Raw genomic sequence first — 18,554 nt, 5'->3', positions numbered from 1 at the left:
GATTTGATTCAAGTAGACCACTTTCCCGCATTAAACTAATATATTACAACAATATCCAATTTAAAAAAAATTGTAAACATGTGGTTACACCCATACCATTAACAATAAAAGTAAGTAATATTCTGCACATATATAAATAGACCAGCATTGTTGCGCAGGTGCCCTCACGTTAAATAAGAGTGAATTGTAGTTACACTTTTTTTAAATAACTACCTATGATCCTCGACAGAAGAGTCTTTTTGTAGTGCCCGCTATCACATGAGATTGACCACTTTTAAATTAGCACAGTTTTAATGACACTTGCAATCAACATTTAAATAAAGTTACGGCCACAATTCTTCCTTTTCCTGCTATCGAATTCCAGTCTCTGGACTGAAGACCACCACAACAACAACAACAACTGGCACAATAGTAAACAGTCCATTAAAGAAATACAGAAGCATGACCAAATGTCATTTGCTGTGAAAATGTGGAGAATCTGAAGTTCTGACAAACATTTGCAGAATGAAACGGATATAAAAGACATTGAAAATCGATCAATGAAACAGTTAGAAATACGTAGCTTTCAGGTATGATAACTTTTGTGCAATGCTATCATCTGTGATACAGTTTGCTAAAATGGGATGAAGCAATTAAAAGTTGCTAATTTAGAGATTCATTGTGTAAATGTTTATTCACCGTGAAAGATTACCTTCTGCGGTTTTAAAGGTACTGAGATATTGTTCTGTCTTTGGACGTGTCTCAGTTTTCGGAGATGGCAGATGTATTCAGATTTGGGCTAATAGCTGACTGTGAGCTATTTTCGAATCTCAAAGGGCTGCAACTTGGCGATCTTTAAGATTTTCTGGCACTCCGCCATTTCCTGGAGCATCTCCTGCACAACGAACATACGAGTAACAACAGTCTAAATTCCCAGCTTCAGCATTTTCCCCAAATCCCGTCCTCTGCTAAAGCCGCCTAGTTGTATCGGCCCTGGGACCGCAGAGCTTCGCAAAGAGGCTGACCTTGGCCTGTACTAATTCTAGGAGGCCGATTAGCTGACCTACATACGCGTAACGCTACAAACCACAATTTGTACTAACCCCTCTCATTATACAGTGTGTTTCAGCCGATTCTACCGCTGTCGTTTTATGCCACCCGCAGTGCTACATCCGACCTTCGTAAACCACGAGCGAGATATTCATATCATGTCGCCCGGTATGCACAATTAGTACCACAGAAAAAAATTGACAGAACCTTTCTTGTAGAAAATTTAATGTAGGTAGTCTGTTACGTACACAGCTGGTAACACTCTTCACCTGCTGTACGAAGTTTTATGCGACTTGGCCATCTTAACTACAGTTCTACGCATAATTAGTTGAATTTTATACAATGATTCGTTTCCGCTGGAGACAATGGTTTACGAGTTATTCAAGAAAAATGTACGAAAGTGACTTCCAAACGCACCTCTGTCCCCACACTCATCCCTCACTAGGCAGGATTTCTAGTGCGTTGTTCGTGGCACTTCCTTTCTCTACTGTGCAAAAATTTTCGACAACACGAACTATTCCCAATATTAAACATTTTTTTTTGTTGATTTGGCTGTCACGGCACCAGCATAGTCGCCTATTTCGTTAACATTATTAATTTCAACGTGCCCGCGTTGGTAATGAAAGAAAAATGACTTTTGTAAACGTTGCGCTAAAATTGATTACGTTGAGAATTCGATCCAGACCTAACCATGACTACCACTGTAGTTTCGCAATCAGAATGCCTGAGTATACAACGATATAATTGTTTATTTCTCAAAATTGTTAGGTAAAATGTATGCAAACATCAATTTCACAATTTTTAAGTGTTCGACTAAGCCAGTGGCGTAATAATGCCAGTCAGTGAAGACCAAAAAAGGTCGAATGTAGGAAATAATTAGTGTAGTCGCAAATGTTTTTACAGCGGTACGAGGGAATACCATGAAGAACATAGTATAAATGCTGACCGGTGGAGTTGGGAGCACTCTTTAAGGTCACTTTTGTACGTGTTTATTAAATAACACAAAAACTACGGTCTCTAGCCAAAGCGTATTCTAGTACATAGTATAAATGTATTTAATTTTCTGCAAAGAGGTCCCGCTCATTTATTATGCAGGACTAATAGTTCGCGCGTAGCGGGCGAGGGAATTTGAAAATGGACACATTTAACATTGCGGTTTGCATAAAACAGCAGTGGAAAGGGAACGGAATAACATCTCCAGTTTCATAAGACAGTTAACTACATATCTGCTAAAGGAATAATACTAATTATCATTGTCCTGGTACGAACTCGTTGCCATTGTACATCTTTCCAATCACATCTTCCTCAGTTCCCAGTATTCTTCGATGGTGCAGTCTTCTTAAATTGCCTTTCCCCAGAACTCGCTGTATCAGTAAACATCTACTTTGTACACCAGTAAATTCTTTTTATATCTGCCACTTTAATTATTATTATTAATATTATTACTATTATTATTATTACTTGTATCGTTATTGGTATGGGAACCAAAATCAGTAGAACGAGTCCTGCCACTATCAATTTCATTAGTTCATAGTCAGCTTTATTTACTCACATTGTCACTATTGACACGCGAATCAAATGGCTCTGAGCACTATGGGACTCAACTGCTAAGGTCATTAGTCCCCTAGAACTTAGAACTAGTTAAACCTAACTAACCTAAGGACATCACAAACATCCATGCCCGAGGCAGGATTCGATCCTGCGACCGTAGTGGTCGAGCGGTTCCAGACTGAAGCGCCTAGAACCGCTCGGCCACACTGACCGGCCCGTAATTAGATAAGAGTCAATAAATAAATGAAACCGTTCACTTCAGTGCATACATGCTGTTCGCGAAGAGGCATGCTTCCAGTGTGATCAGATTATAAAGTTTCATAATCAGCAAGTATGGATACAGGTGGAACACCACTCTACTTTTTAAGCATGTCGGAAGTAAAGAAATCTGTCTTAGTGTTACGGCCTGCACTGTTGGCGACTTTGTTAAGGTCTCACGTTCTTCAACCCTAGCTCAACAAATTTGTAACGCTTTCTGACGTAATGATCTATCGGGCATGCTACAAATACGTCTCAGCTGGGTGTAACATTAGTATACAAATAGCGTGTGTGTTCAAAATTTGTAGGGGAATTTGAACACTGTTGTTCATCGAACCCTGGTATAGGACGCAGAGAGTTTTCGGGTACGCATTGTGGAAGGCTGCAAAACCATACGTAGTACTACAGCAGGGCTTAACAACTGGCCGGTTTTGAGCGCGAGTACTCGCGTCTGCTCAGGCACGTGCTCGCGAGCAGGTGCAAGGTGGAGGAGTAGGGAGGGAGGGGAAAGCGCGCGCAGGTTTGAATAGGGTCGCAGCGTGCCTATTGAATTCGCGCAGACTGTGTAACGTTTAAAGTACTACGATCAGCTCCAACAGTCACTTCGATGGTTAAGAATCATGTCAAGTCGCCGTTGTGTAACCCCAACCATGCTTTCGTAGTTCAACCCCCATTGGGAGGAATTGTATCTGTTTACAGAAAAAGATGGTGTTGCAAAATGTTTAGTATGTCACAAAACGCTGAATTCTTTTAGGAAATTTAATTTGCAGCGACATTATATGTCGTACCACGCGAAAGACTACGGAAGTGAAAAATGTGATGGACCAGATCGTGCACAGGAAGTTATTAAACTTAAAAGGAAGCTATCCGAAGAAGATCTGGACGACGAACAAAAATCAACTGAAGCAGCTCTCAGAGTAAGTTACAAAATTGCTTTGCTTTTAGCAAAATCCCTGCGCCCCTTCACTGATGGCGATTTCACAAAAGAATGTTTGGTAGTTGCAGCGGAACATTTGTGTCCATCTCAAGTTGAACAGTTTCTGATTGTGCCATTATCTAACATGACCATTATGCGTCGCATACAGGACATGGCAGACGACGTCCTGAGCCAGCTTGCAAATATCTGTAAAGATTTTATAGCGTATTCTCTAGCTCTGGACGAAAGTGTTGATATCACTGGAACAGCGCAGCTTGCCATATTTATTAGAGGTGTTAACAGAGATCTTCAGGTGAGGGAAGATGTAGTAGCTGTGAAGAACACTACAACCGGCGGTGATATTTTAAGTAGTGTTGAAGAAAGTGTTGAAAATATAGGATTGTCGTGGAATTCTTTAGTTTCAGTGTCTACAGACGGTGCACCAGCGATGACAGGGAAAAAAATCAGGTTTCATTGCGCTGTTGAAGGAGAAAATGCAAAAACTGACCGTGCCGAATGAAATAAGGGGCGTTCACTGTGTGATCCACCAGGAAAACTTATGTGCAAAGAGTATCACTCTAAAAAAATGTGATGAGTGTTGTTGTTCGTACAACCAATTATGTAAGGAAGCATGGGCTACAACACAGGCAATTTAAAAGCTTTCATGAGGATGTAAAAAGACAGTATGGTAGCCTGCCTTATTACAGCGAGGTGAGCTGGCTTAGTTGTGGCGAATTATTAAATCGATTTTTTTGCCTATTAGATGAGATAAATATGTTCATGGAAATAAATAACATGTGTGTTCCTGAATTGAAAGAGCCTTCATGGAAATGTGATCTCGCGTTCTTAGCAGATTTAACTAGCCATCTGAATGCTTTGAACATTTCACTACAAGGTAAAGATCTGCTAATTACTCATTTCATAGATCGAATACGAGCTCTTAAAATGAAATTGACACTTTGGGTGAGTCAGCTGGAAACATGAAATCTAGCTCATTTTCCTAAATTATCATCCATGCAAGATGTTCACAAAGACTGTGAACGTTATTCACATAGTTTAGTTGCCCTTAAGGAAGAATTTGATCAACGCTTTCAAGATCTGACAGCACTAGACAGTGATTTTGATCTGTTCTCCTCTCCATATTCAGCGAATATTGAAGAGATTCGTCCTGAGCTGCAACTAGAAATTATTGACCTGCAGTGTGACAGAGAATACAGAGACAAATTTCAGAACAAGAAAAACATTTTGAAATTCTACAGACACTTCCCTCAGGATAGATTTCCTCGTTTGCACAAACTGGCGGTTACAATAATATCAATCTTCGGTTCCACGTATGTTTGTGAACAACTGTTCTCTGCAATGAAATGTAACAAGACGCGCCTGAGAAACGCATTGTCTGACCGAAATTTAAACTGCACGCTGCGCCTACAATACACAAGAACAATTACTCCGAACATAGACGCAATTGTAAAGGGCAAAAAGTACAAGACAACCGAGAATCCCGCACTTCAGTGTAGAGGTGGGTCGAACTCGTTCATTCCCGTTGAACTACTTCATTCATTTCACTCTTTGCCGTGAAGCGTTCAAATGAAGTAGTTCATTCATGAAGTACGGAAGCTTAGCGAAGTTGCCCAGTTCGCCGCTCAGTCGCTGCTACGCTCGCTTCGCCTCGCTCATACAATAAAGCTTCGTAATACTTTACAATTTTACCAACAGATGGCAGAACTATGGAGTAACGTGCACGCAACGTTTTACGCTCTTACAGCGCCTGAGTTATCTTAAATACAGCATGGTCGAAGGGGACAAAGGGCGTTTCTGTCTGTGTCCAAGTGTCTGACTTATGTTGGACTTTCCGCCCGTGAACGGCACCTTGTATTTTAAAAAGTGTTTGGCTCCGCTTATGTGTCCACCATCTTTTTTCTCTAATTGTCTTCATTTCTATCTTTTGTGTTTCTCTGCGGCCAAAGAGCGGCGTAGTATGCTGCTGCAGGCCTGCCTGTATACAGGTTTCAAAATGACAATAAAGAAAAAAGAAGGGGGACAAAGGAAAGATAAACAGAGAAGGCTGTCACATATAAAGAAGGTACTACATTTAATCTTGCTCGACATTTTCTCATGAAGCGCCCAAAAAAGTCTTTATTTGCCAAATGAAACATTATTTGTTGTATTCATGAACTGAAAAATAGGGCTACCAACGAAATGCAGTCCAATTTTATGTTCCTTTTAAAATTTAATCCAAAATAGAATCAGTATGTTTAACACTGTCACAAAGTCTATATACCTACGTTAAGTAATTATTCAGAAGTTTTCCTGTAGATTTTATTTTTGTTGACAATAATAACCCACTAGATTCAAAACGTAAACTGTCACCTGTAGTCACTGGTACGATTTCAGGTAAAATCCCTCTTTCAGTGTTATCAACAAACCTTTTATTTTCATGTTTGCTGTGCGTGCTCACACAGATAGCCACTTCGTTTGGGACTGATGACCATAGATGTTAAGTCCCATAGTGCTCAGAGCCATTTGAACCATTTGAGCCACTTCGTTTCTATCTTTAATATTCAGTTGTCTTCAAGCGCTGCCAACGGTAGGCTACCCGTAGACGCGAAGTTTAACTGCACAAATAGTCACGGGTAATGATGTCAGCACTGCAGGTAGCTGACGCTGCCTCCTCCACCCGTCCTAAACCTATCGTTCCCCACTAACACTGCGCGATTCGTCGACGGGCAGGACAGGGAGGAGTGAAGTGATGGGAGGAGGAGTGACGTGGGTGAGGGAGAGGGGAAGAGAGTGAGTGAACTAGAAAAAAGTGTGGAGTGTGCTATCTGTGAAGAGTTTGAAGTACCAGTTCATTGAAATTGAATGGTTAGTTCACACTTCACAGGAGTGAAGCATTCATTTGAACGACTCATTCACGAGCTCCCCATCATTACTTCAGTGACACCTTTTATTGTGTAACAGTTCACAAATTAATACGAATGTAGAGGCATATACTAAGCTAATAAAATTATGTGGCACGTGTACATTCTCCTTTATTTGTTTCATTTGTCGCAGTAATAATTCGTGAGTGATACCCCTGCAGGTGACGGTGGATTTACTTTGACTGGCGGCAGCTGTTGTGTGCCCCACGTGACTCTCCCCACTCTCCGCTCTGGTCCGGTAGTGGGGGTAGCGTGCTCGCGCTGCTCCGTGCTCGCGCCTTGCTGTTCACAGCTTGCTCCGCAAGCACGTATGTTGTGAAGCCCCGTACTACAGGGTTACGTCTATGCGTCTGAGATGAGTGACGGGAGGCAGATCAATGTGTCATTGCTAAGGGAACAAAATTTTGAAGAATTCATTTAAGAAAGGTTCATAATTTATGCTCACGAGTTCTGTCCCTCTGTTTTTCATTGACTGACAAAAAGCGAAGCACCCAGAAGACATGGTCGGATGTCAACGTATCCTTCGTACATATAGAAATCATTATGGCGTGGGTATGTAAATGATTCAAATTTCAATTCTCTGTGACACAACGGTCACTAAACAGCATTAGTGTTGTACATGTTTAGTGTTGTTACTAGGCCTGTGCCTGGCAGGCTACATCTGGATAACGTCAGATGTTCAGTGATCACTGTGAAAGATACGGAGATGCGGCACACTCGTGTCAGACAGAATTTGAAATGGGACTCATTGAAGGTGTCCATTTGGCGAGCTGATCGAATTGTGCAATATACAGATTTGTGGGGCATTCGGATGTGACAATGGCCTGACGTTGGAATGCATGGTAACTTGATGTCGAGTATACGTATTATAAAGTTTCCAGTTAACCACATCTGACTACCACTTCTTTTATCAGGCAGTGCTGGAAATTTAACATGGTAGCATTCCTTGTCTATGTCCACCATCCACGTACCATCTTTTACTCTTCAATCTGTAGAGCTCTGTTTGCTGTTCTTGAATTAATAACTAAAGAGAATTGGATAAAAGCTGTACAATTAATGTGGTATCCCCTGCACTCCATCTTGGACTTCCGTTAAATGATGTACTCACTTATTAAAGTAAAGAAAGGCAGCTGCCGGCTGATGAAGTTGGGAGGTTGACACGCATCTTCAGGCGCCGTCGACCAAGTCTCTGCAAAAGTACACAACATTACTGCTTTGCATGCGCTGTACATCGCAACACGTAAAATATATACACAGTAGGCAAGTATCAAAACCATACACAGGAATAACACAAATTTTCTTTATTTACACTCACATTAAGCATATTCGTAAGCGTAGAGTAGTAAATCAAACCAGGGCCGCTTGATGAGCAACATTTCATTTATTTGCTGAAAGAAAGTAGATATTATTCAGGGTTCCAATATACCAGATTATTCCCCACTCCCTCGGCTACAGTACTGTGTTTTTCAACATCGTATTTGTCCAATGCGATGGCTTTACGCCATATTACTGATAGGGCGTGTACGCCCGCAAGGTCCCGCTCTGCTTGTCGAAGTCGGAGCCAGCGTTCGCTACATCAACAACCTCCCCGTCATCCATGTAGTGCTTCCCGCGAAGTGCTTCCTCCATTGGGCCAAACAGGTGGAAGTCGAAGTACGAGATGCGGGATTTAAGGTGGATGAGGAAGAACAGTCCAATGAGGTTTTGTGAGCTCCTCTCTGGTGCGCGTTGTCACTAAGAAAGAGAAATGCGTTTACATTTGGTGGCGACAGACACGGTGAAGTCATTTCTTGAAATCATTTCTTCAGTTTCCTGTGGGTGGCACAACACACAGAACTGATCTTTACACCATGAGGAAGGAAATCAAATAGGATAACCCTCTTCAGAGTCCCAGAACTCCGTCGCCATAATTTTACTGGCTGATGGTGCGACTTAGAAGATTTTCTTCGGAGTCACAATCAGCCTGGTAAAGCGCAGACAGTTACGCACAGATGGTCCTGCCTCGCTCTTTATGGTATTCTGTCAGGCGGCTTGGTACCCAGAGAGCACATGCTTCCGAGAACCCCAACTGGTGGTTGTGTGTGTCAGCACTAGCAACAGAGATGTTCAATTCTGCAGCGAGATGTTCGACTGCGTTCCTTCGATCACCTCGAATGAGAGTGTACACACGTTCCAAAGTCGCAGAAGATACAGCTGTGTGCGGCCGATTGTCATTAGTGAAATCGGACAGGTTTGCGTGACCTTGTTGCGTTCATGTCAGATGCCTCTCCCAACGACTCAACGTGCTTTTTTTCACTGTCAAGTCTCACTAGACATTCTGCAAGCGCCTATGAATATCTGCGATGCTCTAGTTTTCCGACAGAAGAAACTCAATAAAGGCTCTCTGCTTGGTACATACCTCCCTTGCAGAAGCCATTTTGAACGCTACGTATAGCGCCGCCACCTACCGGAACTTCATGACACTGTAGAGCCTGAAGCGGGAATGTTCTAAGATGTCTCACAAAAAATTTCGTCTTTTTCAGCCAAAATTGGCCGAAAAATAATGTATTGTATTACGTATTGAGCATCCCTCTTACATCCTCGTACCTCTGGCATGGCTGTGTGTGTTATCCTTAGACTAAGTAGTGCGTAAACTTAGGGACGGATGACCTCACCAGTTTGGTCCCATAAGACCTTAGCACAAATTTCCAATTTGCCATATTCGTACAGTCGGAGACTGAAACCATTGTAAGCGGAACGAACTACACTGTTGGCCACTAAAAGTGTCACAACAGGAAGAATATCAAATCACGTAACTTCCTTGTTATTTGTATACAGTTTAGAATAGGAAATAGACGATTAAACTTGTTAGTGATGCGAGGCTAAACAAGATGCGAAATTTGGTACACACCTCGGGCAGCTGCAACGCGTCTCTAACACACGTGGTAGTCAGTTAGAACCGAGGATGGATTAGAGATAATGATTTATGATCCCTTGAAAAATGAAAATGAAATGATCGTATGGCATTGCTGGCCGGGAGGTCCCATCCGGGTTCGGTCGCCAAGTGCAAGTCTTATTCGGCGCCATATTGGGCGACTTGCGGCCGATGATTGGATGAGATTTTGATGAGGACAACACAACATCCAGTCCCCAAGCGGAGAAAAATCTCCAACCCGGCCTGGAATCGAACGCGGGACTAGTGCATGGGAGGCAAGCACGTTACCACCCATCTTTTATTTTCTTTATTAAAACAATCATATAAGCATATAAGCACAAAAACAAAATAATGAAATACTGGAACTGTTTCAACACGAATTGTACTCTACGATAGACTGAAGAACACATTTCAATATAGTGTCAAATAGTGCCATTTGTAAGCTTACAAAACAGAACAAAAATATTAAACTGACAATAGCGTCTTCAGTCTTAACTAGAATTGAGTTCTGTCAGTTGATTCACAACCGTCCAAACTCTTCACATAAAGTCCTTTGGAGCATACAAGCAAATAACAAAGACATTCACAGGCAACATAAATTAAGGAAAACGTCAAATGAAGTTAATAACACCATTGAGAAGTCGGGAGCAGTCCTAGAAACAGTGTATCCTCTTATTCGTTGTGTATTTTGTTTGCTACATAGTCTTGCGTGTCATTTGTGTCCTTACCGGCGTCGAGAATTACCCTACGCCTTGTTTTTCAAAAATTATGCCTAACATCTTACCAAACATCGTCCTGAAATTTGGGTAACGTTTCTTCTTCCAACGTGCCGTTCTCATATAAGCCTCGAAACTAATGAGATTATCTTCACTATTGTGGATGTTGATGTATGTCACAAACTGTCCTAACAGCCACATCACGGTGTTGTTATGAAACTAATGAGATTATCTTCACTATTGTGGATGTTGATGTATGTCACAAACTGTCCTAACAGCCACATCACGGTGTTGTTCTGAAACTAATGAGATTATCTTCACTATTGTGGATAATGATATATGTCACAAACTGTCCTAACAGCCACATCACGGTGTTGTTCTTGGTAGCGGGAAAATGTTTCGTTTCCGGCCAGAGCAGGATGTCAGTGCAGTGGCTGGCTGGGCTGCTGCGGGTAATCAGGCCCAGCCTGTGCTGCACCCATTTCCAGTTAATGAGATGGGCGCCAAAATTGCAGCGATGGCGTAAGGTGTCGACCAGACCAAAGTGGACGCATTTATCACTGTCATGCAACCTTCCATTAGTGGGTATAACAGCGTTTACCACTTTATACCATGTGTACGCCACCTCAGCAGTGTGGACGGTTAAACTTACTTACTGCCTTCCAATGAGCACTCGGATATTTAAGTTCAATGGGATTCCGGACTAATGGAGATGTCCATCTTTTTAATAACAAGTGCGTCGTCGGTAAATCCTGCGTGAAATAATGTCCATCAATATGGCTTACTTCAAGAAAAAACTGCTTGACATGTCGTAGTTTGTAGCTCATTTTACCTACATCAGTGAGTGGGTGCATATCGGTGGGTTGTAAGGTTCGGAAGAGCCAACTGGTTACGCTGAGAGGTGATTCGTTTAATACATAACGAAGTACACTTTCGGTTAATGTCAGGCATGTTGAGTCCGCCGGCCTGTCTGGAAGACGTCAGCGTGGTGTATTTCGCTTCGAACAGATGCCCTTGCCAGATAAATCTATTAGAGAGTTTCATCATGTGTTTGGCCTGCATCTTGGGGACTGGAAATATTTGGGCCGTATAGTACGCTTTACTGAATATATAACTGCTGAGGAGTCGTATGCGTTGGAGAATGTCAACGGACCGCCAGTTGTTTTCATAGATGGCACCTTACATTTTACTGGTAACCTGCTTCCAATTTTTTGCATTCATTTTTAGCGGGCATTTGTCGATAATCATCCCCAGAGTGGTGTGGGTTTCGACACGCTTCGCCCAAGCTACAATAACTGCGTCGAATCCTCGAATGATAAAGGTGCATTTATCGGCGTTGATTTTAGCACCGGAAGCTCAATAGTACTCGTCTAGCGCTATCTTGAGAGCTGATACGTCTCCGTCGTCGGCGTAAGCACGCACCACGAAGGACGTCCCGGCGATCGAAAGGCCCGCAAGTTTGTCGTGAATAGAGCGTAAGAGCGGCTCGAACGATAAAACAAACAACATCATGGAGAGAGGGCTCCCCTGCGGGACTCCTCTTTGGTTGAGTAAGCTGTCCATTTACGCTGACTCTGGTTGTAATGCCCGTGACGAAATGTTGCACTACATTAATAACCCACTGATCAAAACCACACCGCTGCAGTAGCTGCAGGAAGTACTCGTGGCGGACGCGATCGAATGCCTTGCAAAAGTCGATAAACAGCAATGCGAGATTCACGTTAGTGACTGACGCTATGGCTATTACATCTCTATATTCCGAAAGGGGCGTCGTAATAGTGCGACCATGGAAGCATGATTGATGGTTGTGAATCACTTGCTTCATTAATGGAGACAATCTGCTGTTGAGTGCTCTGGCAAAGGTTTTGTAATCAAAATTGAGTAAAGTAATCTGTCAGTACCATATGTATCGGTGTTTGCTTTTTGGTATCAATACAATTCGACCTTCCTTCATTTCGGCCGGCACGTCACTGCCTCGCATCACTTCATTGAGAACATCTGTAAATGCGTGTCCGATTATGGGCCAGAAACGCACAAAAATTTCCCTGGCAAACCATCAGGGCCAGAGGATTTATTCGATGGTGAGCCAGAAATCAGTACAAGGACTTCGTCCGGAGGAAAATCGTGTACGACCGCCGAGTTCGCCGCAGGCGTGACTACGGTGGGCAGAGCACGCACGATATCGTCGCCGTCATCGCCATATGTATCGCATTGCGAGTGCAGATCCGTGGAGTACCGGTAAACTGCAGTAAGAATATCACTCTGTCGGGTCAAACGGAGTCCATCATCTGTGTCCAGCTCCCCGATAAAAGCTCGCTTGCGATTGGCACAATGTTTCATGAGGTGAGACAGCGACGCGAGTTCGCCCTCTTGAAGCGATTCTGGTTTAGATCTGATCTTCAGTACTTCAAGCTGCGTTCGCTTTATGCCTGTAAGCTTTGCCTTTATTTGTTTGATGGTCGTCAGCTGCATGTTTTTTGGTGACATAGTCGCACACAACTCTCGCAGAACTGTCTGGTAAAAATCAATCGTGCGTTTGACATCTTGCGCCCGTTGCCAACTGTAGTTTCTTAAGGATAATCGCATTTTCCGTTTGACCACAACATTCCACCAGGATATCTTGCTCGGATATCTGCAGAACTACTTGAGACAATCCGCCCATGTCGTGGAGATGACATCTTCTAGCGCGGCATTGGCGAGAATAGAAACATTAAGGCTCCACGGAATCCTATGACATTTAGTATGCTGTTTGTCCAGATTTATCGTGACACAGAGGGCGCAGTGGTCGGAGAAACTAGCCGAAATGACATCAGCGTCCAGAACACGTTGGCAAATGTTCTCAGAGTTGTACAAACAGTCTAGACGGCTACATGCGGTGGCGGTCAGGTACATGTACTTTACCAGAGTAGGAAATTTTATTTCCCACGCATCCATCAGCTGCAGGTGACGCACCAGATCATGTAGTTCCCTACAGTAATTAAAGTTTGGCGATTGATCTTTCCTGTGGATCACACAGTTAAAATCACCACTAATTATCAACTGGGTTGGGCTGTAGCGTAACAAGTAGATGATGTCTTGTTCAAACAAGTTACCGCTTTCTGATTTTAGGGTCGTTCCAGATGGAGCATAGATATTGACGAGGGTGACGTCAAAAATTTGCCAAGCTATGCCTCTACCGGAGGCCAACATTTCGATATTGCTCACTGGGATTCCGTCTCGTGATAGAATGGCCGTACGTGTACCCCCGTCCGCCACGGTGTTTCGATTGTTGCAAATCCTGATACATGAAAACTTAAGATAGACACTTCCTGTAACAGAACTATATCAGCTTCAGACTCATAGATAAACTGCCGTAGCATTGCTAATTTTAAATCTGCCCTAACTCTATTAATGTTCAGGGACAAAAACTAATAAGCTTGACTCATGATCGTCAGAGACGAGTGGGTGTTGAGAAGCGTAGGAAGCCCAGTCCAACTCACCGTCGTACTTCGAACCTACATCCACAGGTTTTGTACCAGTTTTTGCGCTGACTTTACTTTTTGACTTACTTCCAGCCACGGAGTCATTTGGTTTAACTTTATTTTGCCGTCGCACTGTCGTCCGAAGTGTCATAGAAGACGGAGGAGTCCGCGAGTCATGGCTGTAAGCAGTATGTGAAAAGTCCTTGCTTCGGAACGGGTGACGGCAAGTCCGAAGACGCGGCTTCAGTAGGCTCACTGTGTTTGTTTGGAGCCGCACTGGCTGTTTGTAAACAGCTTTCCGGTTCCTCGCGTTGTTTGGAAGCAGTTCCGAAGTGGCGGGTGTTTATGTTATGCTCTACACCGCGTGCATCATCCTCTGTGTTTACGATTTGCGGTTGGCTGACTGCCACCACTTGTGTCTTAACCACCTGTGGCTTGTCGAGAAGCGGCATCGGAACGGATTGCTGTAAACGCTCGACTGCACTCGTATTGACAGTTTCTGCGTCGGGAGTTTCAATGTGAATTTGGCGGGTCGTAACTGAGCCATCCGACATATGCGTGGCCTGTGTAGTGGCCCGTATCTCCGCGTCATCGGTTTGATTTTTTACGTCCTGGTCACCGGAGCCACTACCGTCACTAGTACGGCGTCGTTAGTTTCAGACAGATAATGCAACACCGGCGGCTAAGGGGTGATTGGCCACAGGTTTCTGAGGTAAGGGTGGGAAGGTGCTGTTACTGAGATCGTTGTCCTCTGACACAGATGCACTCGGTTGGGAGTCAATCGCAGAAGGCGTCTGATTTTGAGTTAGGACATCATCCAATATTAATCTCTGTCGTTGTTGCAGATTGTTTCGAAGTACGACAACGCGCCGTGGGCAATCATCTCGTAAATGGCCACTCGTGTTACAGATAAAACAAGTGCCTCCTTGTCCATCGTAAATGACATGAGCCTTATAACCACAAATCATTTTATAGGATGGGATATTGACTTTAATGGCCATGTCAACTGAGCGAACCCCACTATAACACTGGAGTTTGTCACGGTTCGACCATTTTTCGTTTCCAATCTGTCGGATATCACCGTATTTGGCGACGACATCTCTAAGAAAACAATTCTCAACCTCGGGTGGCAAATTGAACACTCGCACTTGTTTATACTCAATGTCAGTGTTAGATATTGAATCTGTACTCACCGACTGATCACGATGTCGGAACTCTGCCTTCCCACCAGTATTCACCAAAATTTTCTCCAGTTGTATCTGGTCTAAAACCTTTACAAAGAAACAGTATTCTGCCATGTCATAATATGCTGTGTGGACTTGGACGGACGTGATGCCAATAATATCTACTATCCAGTCATGGAATCCTAGAGAACTCGGTTGCACATTGCTGGAAGATTTCTCAAATGCAAAACACAGGGTATTCTTACGGGGTACACTGGGAGACGTAACGGCACTATATGAACTGCCGAGACCGCTGTGAGTGAATTAAGAAGCGTGTTTACGACAGTAGTGAAGAAGCTCTGAGAATATCACAGGTCAGAATCCACGGCTTGCGGCGCTACGACTACGCTGAAGTGCCGACACGTCCGGTGGCTGTCGCGTCCCAAGCGGAACTGCGACCCATCTAAGCAGTCAAACTTGATCCAGTGATACTACCAAGCTAAGCTAGACTTCATCAGTCAATATGGCAGGAGAAGGGTGGCGTGTCATTCTCTCAGCAACCCCACAACCAGATGTTTTCAATGGGATAGAGATCGGAAGTATATGCTGCCCAGGGCAACGTGCGAACACTCTCTGTATGGATGTAGCTCAGTATAGCATGATTAACATGCGATATTGCATTATCTTGTTGAAAGATCACGGAGAACTTGTAATAGGGTAAAGCCGCCTCCCTAAATACGTCGGATATGTAACGCATGCTGGACAAAACACCGGCTACGAGAGGCAGAGGTGATAGTGTTGGATATGCACTAATAATCCATAACATCATGTGTTGGGACTGAATGTCGATGATGAGCGCAGTCCGACAAACTTCGGTCTCCTCGGAGCCCTGACTCACCGATAAACCCACTGTGTTGCTGTATGAAGATCTGAGAAAGTTGTCAGTAGACGGCGGTGTGCCATTACCCTCCCTTGTGTTGTCCTTGAGCTCAGTACCGCCAACTCTCCTGCCGCGTCAAGGGATGCCACCACAGTGATCGCCGTTTGACAGTTCATGACACTGCAGAAGTCGTAGTTTTGTTGGTGTGGAAACTTATATTTATGCAAACAGGGCCTCAAACTACGTCACGTCGCAGTACGACCCTGCAAGGTCGAGACAACACTGTACAATTCCTCCCGAGCGCTAGTCTCATGAGGCTGAAGAGTTTATGTATGGCGTCGAGTATGGCCATCTTGCCCCCATGGATTCCATATTCACAGGACAGCCATGGGATCACCACCAACGCTAGCAGCAATATCGCGGAACGATAACAGCGGCTTGTTAGGTCATTACCCTGCTCTTCTCGAATTCCTGTCACTTGCTGGCAGAAATTTGTCATTTTTATACGAGTTGTAACACGATATTATCATAAACAACGTTGCAGTGTAGTTTTTGAAAGAAAAACCAGTTGTGTAATGTTCCCTCATGTACAGAATGCACACGCTTTTCTCCTACTGCCGTATAAATCGTTTGAGATACATATTATTTAGTTCCAGTCAATTTATATATTCGACAGCCTTTTCGTATGCGATGTACAACAGAAGTAATTTCATTAAGTAAAACGTGCAGCGATATCTTTTATAATACCCAAGATTATCTCTCTCTCTCTCTCTCTCTCGCAGCAAAACGACAACTCACTTACATTTTCACACGTACTACCACAGCAGCCACTGTACATTGTGTCATGGCGAACACTCGTACCAATAATAGCAATTTTCTGCATCATTCATGAACTAGGCAACGTAAAATAAGTCTCCAAGTGACTCTGTAAAGAGAGCGGAATTGGGTCATAGTTGCCTCGAATACCAATATTCTAAGTTCATCCAACAGGGTTTCACGATAACGACCTCACTTTCTTCCAAGGATTTCTGCTTAAGTACCCCGACCTCTGTTAAGCTAGGAGTGCGCCTCGAAATTCTCTGAATATGTACAGTGTATTTGTCATGGCTGTCTGATAAACACTAGTCCAAACACTAGTATAACACTCTAGAATAAGTCACACAAACATTCTGCATGCGTTTTCCTTTACAAACACAGTGCTCTTCCCCAGAGTGCTTCTAAAAAACTAGATGTAGCAGAAAAAATAGAAACGACGCACCAGTCAGGTTCGTAACCCATCACTGTCCCGGGCGTCACCAGGCACATCTTCGTTGGCCGTCAGTGCTGAATTCGAAGAGGGTCTTATGACTGAGGACAATTCTACTCCAGTTAAGGAGATTCCAGGCTGAAGACGTGTCTCGAGGCGCCCCGGACAGCAGTGAGATATCAACCTGACTGTCGCCAACAACACGGTTCGATAAACAGGAGTGATGGTCTAGGGTGCCATTTATTTTCATAGCAAGACCGCTATGGCAGCTGTCTACTGCAGCCTTACAGCACAGCGGTACATCGTCGATGTTTTATGCCCGGTTTTGTTGCCTTTCGTGGCAAACCATCCCGGCTTACATTTTAGTAAGATAATGCCCGCCTGCACACAGTGAGAGTTTCTACTGCTTGTCTTCGTGCTTCCTCAATCCTCCCTTGGGCAGTGAAGCCGCCAGAACGTTTACAGCATTACGTGCAAGGCCCTCCAATCAACTCAAGAGTTTGACAATCTAACGCGCCAATTGAGCAGACTTTAGCATGATATCCCACAGGAAGACATCCAACAACTCCGTCAATCACTATCTGCTCGCATATGGGCCAGATTTGGACCAACGCGTTACTGACTTCCTCAATTTGTGAAGGACTTTCTGTTGAATTGATCATCCTATTTTCCTGAAATTGTAGTGATATGTTTGTCTGTGCATGTGCATCACATATACAGATTTCTGTCCCATTCAGAGAATTCCTTCGTGGTGCGTCTTTTTTTCTCTTGTTTTACTTTTTTGTTTTAGGGTGTATGTTAAGGATGTGATGGCTCCAGAAGAGTACTGTTAATATAGTAATTAGATGCTACTATTCTCCCTCTTCATTATTAGCATTTTGTTGCATTTAACTAATTTGAATCAGCCATTCATTGTTATCTGATATAAATTTTTCTGGTAGTGTTGCTAATCACATTGTTTAGGTTTTATGAAAATATAATTTATTTCCTCAAGACAATTCGATGCTAATTTTGTTTTTGTTGAGCTTTCCTCGTCTAGTGTTTCCTACTAGCATCAATTCATCGATGTTGTCAAATATCTCTGAAAGTAAAGCTTATGATCACATCAATGTCAACGTCTCTAAGTCTGGAAGACCAGTTGAGTTGCATGCAATGTACGTAAATCAATAAAGAATGCTGTGTATCTCCTGCAAATCTAGTGTCTTTTACAAATAAATTTCTTTTCCATCACGTCTGACTTTATGGACAATGTCAGTATAGAGATGGCAATTAGTGATCATGTCATCATGGCGACGATGGTTATTTTAGTTAATAATTCCGTCAAGAAGCCCGGGAAAGAAGTTTGGCTAGGAGGAGCAGATTAGCACTTGTTACCATGCCATTCGGACAATGAATGAATGTAGAAGAACTATGAGCAACGCTTAAGCTGGTTGCCGAATAAGCGGCTAAGTACGGAAGAAACCCATAGTGGTTTAGTAGCAATATTAGCGAAATGCTGA

General features: G+C 43.3%; 1 protein-coding gene across 1 annotated transcript in view; it reads right to left on the bottom strand.

Annotated features, from left to right (window-relative positions):
* Positions 1-18,554, bottom strand: part of LOC126474674 (uncharacterized) — a 258,186-nt gene that overhangs the window by 7,802 nt on the left and 231,830 nt on the right. The window contains exon 7 of the mRNA XM_050102153.1: positions 7,784-7,864. Coding sequence (XP_049958110.1) covers positions 7,784-7,864 — 81 coding nt within the window. The remainder of the gene's footprint in view (positions 1-7,783; positions 7,865-18,554) is intronic.

This window comes from Schistocerca serialis, chromosome 4 (assembly GCF_023864345.2).
Source record: "Schistocerca serialis cubense isolate TAMUIC-IGC-003099 chromosome 4, iqSchSeri2.2, whole genome shotgun sequence".
Taxonomy (NCBI): Eukaryota; Metazoa; Arthropoda; class Insecta; order Orthoptera; family Acrididae; genus Schistocerca; species Schistocerca serialis.
This window is presented reverse-complemented; position numbering and strand designations above follow the sequence as displayed.